A 6,000-nucleotide genomic window follows, 5' to 3' on the forward strand; every position below is an offset into this window, starting at 1 on the left:
ACATTTGTACTAAGGTAAGTTAGGTTCAATCGAAGTATTTTTGGTCCCACAATATGCGATTTAATTTATGACCTGTATTTTTGTTACACCCTGTATTATATACGATTATAACGTTAGACGTGAAAATTTTGTTAGTGTTTCTAATACATACTGTATGTCGTATTTTTAACGTTTTATTTTTATTCTGGCATACATTTTGTTGTTAATAAAAAACAAATTCTGATAATTTGTTTTTTATTTTAGGTGTCCCACCTGATATTACAATGGAACTCGCCAGTACCAAACCGTTCAATTCTGCTAAAGTACATTTGAAAACATGTACTGGTGAAAGACGATATGAATGTGAAATTTGTAGTAATCAGTTTACTACAAAAGGTAATTTAAAGACACATATGAGAATTCCCACCGGTGAAAAACCTTATAAATGCCAAATTTGTAATATTCTTTTTACTAAAAAAGGTAATTTAGAGATACATATGAGAATTCACAGTGGTGAAAATCTTTATAAATGTGAAATTTGTAGTAAGCAGTTTACTCAACTAAGTAATTTAAAGGTGCATATGAGAATTCACAGTGGTGAAAAACCTTATGAATGTGAAATTTGTAGTAAGCAGTTTATTAATCGAAGTCATTTAAAGGATCATATGAGAATTCACACTGGTGAAACACCCTATAAATGTAAAATTTGTGGTAAGCAGTTTACTAAAAAAAGTAATTTAATGGTGCATATGAGAATTCACAGTGGTGAAAAACCTTATGAATGTGAAATTTGTAGTAAGATGTGTACTACAAAAGATAATTTAAAGCTGCATATGAGAATTCACAATGGGGAAAAACCTTATAAATGTGAAATCTGTAATAAGCAGTTTACGGCAAAACATAGTTTAAATGATCATATAAGAATTCATACTTGTGAAAGACCTTATAATTGTGAAATTTGTAGTAAGCAATTTACTCAAAAAAGTTATTTAAAGTGTCATATGAGAATTCACACTGGTGAAACACCTTATAAATGTGAAATTTGTAGTAAGCTGTTTACTCTTCAAAGCCATTTAAAGCGGCATATCAGAATCCACACTGGTAAAACACCTTATAAATGTGAAATTTGTAGTAATCAGTTTATTACAAGAAATAAATTAGATAATCATATGGTAATTCACAATGCTGAAAGACCTTCTTCTTAGCCATCTATTGTCCACTTATGGACATAGGCCTCTCCCAACTCCTATCGATTTCTATCCTGAGCAACATGCTTCCAATTTGTTCCGGCTATTGTCATTATAAATCAAATCGGCAACAGGTGTATGTTTTCAAAAAACTGATAGTGTGTAAAAATCAGATAAGTACTTTCAGCATATCAAAATGCCATCATCAGAGCTTTCCTATAAAAAGATTAATAGTCCAGGGCTCATCTGTTTTGAGATGGACGTTGAGAGGTGACTCAATTTTTTTTTGCAGAAATTGCTTGAAAATAACTCAAATAATAATATTTGAAAAAGATAAAAAAGATCAAGGCAGGTTTTGTTTATATTTGATTCAGAGTTGGACCAGCATCTCCATATAGCTATTTCAGCATCCTTATGCCTCATCGGTGAAGCTCAGAAGTCTCAACTCTGAAGGAAATACAAACAATTCTGCCAATTTAAGGCAAACCATCGCAATGCAATGAACCCACCTCTGAGACGCAATTCAGCGACATCTCTCGTATTACGAGGAAAACAACGAAAAGCCCCAGATGCAAAGTTTACTACCTTTTAAACAATTAGAATAATTGAAATAAAAATATAATAAACAATATTTTAAATCCAAGACTTTTCGTTAATAAACTGCTTTCTGGCTGCATCCCATATCTCCGGATTTTACAATATATAATCACAAGAGACGACGAAAGTAGGAGAAAGCAAATAGAGGACGCTTAGGCCACGCATTTACCTTCCCTTCGTCAAGGAAAAGGACCGAAAGACAGTTTCTAAATACTCAAACAGTAAAAATGAAAAAGATAAAAAAGATCAAGGCAGGTTTTGTTTATATTTGATTCAGAGTTGGACCAGCATCTCCATGTAGCTATTTCAGCATCCTTATGCCTCATCGGTGAAGCTCAGAAGTCTCAACTCTGAAGGAAATACAAACAATTCTGCCAATTTAAGGCAAACCATCGCAATGCAATGAACCCACCTCTGAGACGCAATTCAGCGACATCTCTCGTATTACGAGGAAAACAACGAAAAGCCCCAGATGCAAAGTTTACTACCTTTTAAACAATTAGAATAATTGAAATAAAAATATAATAAACAATATTTTAAATCCAAGACTTTTCGTTAATAAACTGCTTTCTGGCTGCATCCCATATCTCCGGATTTTACAATATATAATCACAAGAGACGACGAAAGTAGGAGAAAGCAAATAGAGGACGCTTAGGCCACGCATTTACCTTCCTTTCGTCAAGGAAAAGGGCCGAAAGACAGTTTCTAAATACTCAAACTGAGTAAAAATGAAAAAGATAAAAAAGATCAAGGCAGGTTTTGTTTATATTCGATTCAGAGTTGGACCACCATCTCCATATAGCTATTTCAGCATCCTTATGCCTCATCGGTGAAGCTCAGAAGTCTCAACTCTGAAGGAAATACAAACAATTCTGCCAATTTAAGGCAAACCATCGCAATGCAATGAACCCACCTCTGAGACGCAATTCAGCGACATCTCTCGTATTACGAGGAAAACAACGAAAAGCCCCAGATGCAAAGTTTACTACCTTTTAAACAATTAGAATAATTGAAATAAAAATATAATAAACAATATTTTAAATCCAAGACTTTTCGTTAATAAACTGCTTTCTGGCTGCATCCCATATCTCCGGATTTTACAATATATAATCACAAGAGACGACGAAAGTAGGAGAAAGCAAATAGAGGACGCTTAGGCCACGCATTTACCTTCCCTTCGTCAAGGAAAAGGACCGAAAGACAGTTTCTAAATACTCAAACAGTAAAAATGAAAAAGATAAAAAAGATCAAGGCAGGTTTTGTTTATATTTGATTCAGAGTTGGACCAGCATCTCCATGTAGCTATTTCAGCATCCTTATGCCTCATCGGTGAAGCTCAGAAGTCTCAACTCTGAAGGAAATACAAACAATTCTGCCAATTTAAGGCAAACCATCGCAATGCAATGAACCCACCTCTGAGACGCAATTCAGCGACATCTCTCGTATTACGAGGAAAACAACGAAAAGCCCCAGATGCAAAGTTTACTACCTTTTAAACAATTAGAATAATTGAAATAAAAATATAATAAACAATATTTTAAATCCAAGACTTTTCGTTAATAAACTGCTTTCTGGCTGCATCCCATATCTCCGGATTTTACAATATATAATCACAAGAGACGACGAAAGTAGGAGAAAGCAAATAGAGGACGCTTAGGCCACGCATTTACCTTCCTTTCGTCAAGGAAAAGGGCCGAAAGACAGTTTCTAAATACTCAAACTGAGTAAAAATGAAAAAGATAAAAAAGATCAAGGCAGGTTTTGTTTATATTCGATTCAGAGTTGGACCACCATCTCCATATAGCTATTTCAGCATCCTTATGCCTCATCGGTGAAGCTCAGAAGTCTCAACTCTGAAGGAAATACAAACAATTCTGCCAATTTAAGGCAAACCATCGCAATGCAATGAACCCACCTCTGAGACGCAATTCAGCGACATCTCTCGTATTACGAGGAAAACAACGATAAGCCCCAGATGCAAAGTTTACTACCTTTTAAACAATTAGAATAATTGAAATAAAAATATAATAAACAATATTTTAAATCCAAGACTTTTCGTTAATAAACTGCTTTCTGGCTGCATCCCATATCTCCGGATTTTACAATATATAATCACAAGAGACGACGAAAGTAGGAGAAAGCAAATAGAGGACGCTTAGGCCACGCATTTACCTTCCCTTCGTCAAGGAAAAGGACCGAAAGACAGTTTCTAAATACTCAAACTGAGTAAAAATGAAAAAGATAAAAAAGATCAAGGCAGGTTTTGTTTATATTTGATTCAGAGTTGGACCAGCATCTCCATATAGCTATTTCAGCATCCTTATGCCTCATCGGTGAAGCTCAGAAGTCTCAACTCTGAAGGAAATACAAACAATTCTGCCAATTTAAGGCAAACCATCGCAATGCAATGAACCCACCTCTGAGACTCAATTCAGCGACATCTCTCGTATTACGAGGAAAACAACGAAAAGCCCCAGATGCAAAGTTTACTACCTTTTAAACAATTAGAATAATTGAAATAAAAATATAATAAACAATATTTTAAATCCAAGACTTTTCGTTAATAAACTGCTTTCTGGCTGCATCCCATATCTCCGGATTTTACAATATATAATCACAAGAGACGACGAAAGTAGGAGAAAGCAAATAGAGGACGCTTAGGCCACGCATTTACCTTCCCTTCGTCAAGGAAAAGGACCGAAAGACAGTTTCTAAATACTCAAACTGAGTAAAAATGAAAAAGATAAAAAAGATCAAGGCAGGTTTTGTTTATATTTGATTCAGAGTTGGACCAGCATCTCCATATAGCTATTTCAGCATCCTTATGCCTCATCGGTGAAGCTCAGAAGTCTCAACTGTGAAGGAAATACAAACAATTCTGCCAATTTAAGGCAAACCATCGCAATGCAATGAACCCACCTCTGAGACTCAATTCAGCGACATCTCTCGTATTACGAGGAAAACAACGAAAAGCCCCAGATGCAAAGTTTACTACCTTTTAAACAATTAGAATAATTGAAATAAAAATATAATAAACAATATTTTAAATCCAAGACTTTTTGTTAATAAACTGCTTTCTGGCTGCATCCCATATCTCCGGATTTTACAATATATAATCACAAGAGACGACGAAAGTAGGAGAAAGCAAATAGAAGACGCTTAGGCCACGCATTTACCTTCCCTTCGTCAAGGAAAAGGACCGAAAGACCGAAAGTTTCTAAATACTCAAACTGAGTAAAAATGAAAAAGATAAAAATGAATAATATTTGAGTTATCCTCCCACTCAAAATGGTCCGGAACATTGTTTAAATAATCAAAATGGCAAAATATGAAGGAAAAATTCGATTTTTTTATTGGTTTTTTGATTATAACTTTAAAACTATTCATTTCTGAGAAAAGTTGTGCTGGCATAAAAGTTGCGTAATTAAATTTCCTACAATACAAAATTGGTTAAAAATTAAAAAAATAGTCACCGTTGTTGCCAAATAGCAATAATTGAGAAAAAAAAATACAAAAACAAGTATTCGCATTTTACCTTTTTCAACCATTTACGCTACACTTAGGACCTTCATATTTTACCTAGAAAAACTTTATGATATAGTAAAACAACACTGTAAATTTCATTAAGAACGGTTCCATAAATTTTGCAAAATAAATTTTGCAATCCAGCTTTCGCAAAAAAAATCATTTTTTTTTAAATGTTGCAGGACTGAAAATAAAGCAGATAGCAAGGTGAATTTTTTTTGCTTATAGAAGTGTACTGTACCTTTAATTTGCAATTTGCAAAATTAAAATCGATTAATCACCACGACGTCAGGAAATTTTTTGAATAAACATTAATTTTTGGTACTACGCGCAGGACAGCGGTGTTCGATTCACACAAGTTGATTTCCACCAAAATTTCTTCCAATCTTTATCTAATATATTATTGTCTTACCTATATTTTGTTGTATTTTAATATTTTAATTCTACAAAAATCAAACTAATTTTATTATTGTTTGTGAAATATTGTTTAAACAATTGCATATGTTTAAAAATAATAAACTTTTATTCTCTAAGTTAAAATATATGAACAAAGAAAGTTTTTGCTAAAAAAAGTGTTATTTCAAAAGATAGAGTATGTGTTTTTATTTTGCAATAAACAAATTTATTTATTTATATCGAAATCTAATAAAAATTAAAATGTATCAATCATTATCAAAGGTCATTGGAATGCCCAATCAGAGCAAACTATCC

The 6,000-nt window shown here is 33.4% G+C and overlaps 1 protein-coding gene across 1 annotated transcript in view; it reads left to right on the forward strand.

Moving 5' to 3' along the window:
• Positions 1 to 4,600, forward strand: part of LOC126886327 (zinc finger protein 665-like) — a 48,827-nt gene extending 44,227 nt beyond the window's left edge. Inside the window, exon 5 of the mRNA XM_050653199.1 lies at positions 244 to 4,600. Coding sequence (XP_050509156.1) covers positions 244 to 1,184 — 941 coding nt within the window. The 3' untranslated portion in view covers positions 1,185 to 4,600. The remainder of the gene's footprint in view (positions 1 to 243) is intronic.
• The last annotated feature ends 1,400 nt before the right edge of the window (positions 4,601 to 6,000 follow it).

Source organism: Diabrotica virgifera, chromosome 6 (assembly GCF_917563875.1).
Source record: "Diabrotica virgifera virgifera chromosome 6, PGI_DIABVI_V3a".
Classification (NCBI taxonomy): domain Eukaryota; kingdom Metazoa; phylum Arthropoda; class Insecta; order Coleoptera; family Chrysomelidae; genus Diabrotica; species Diabrotica virgifera.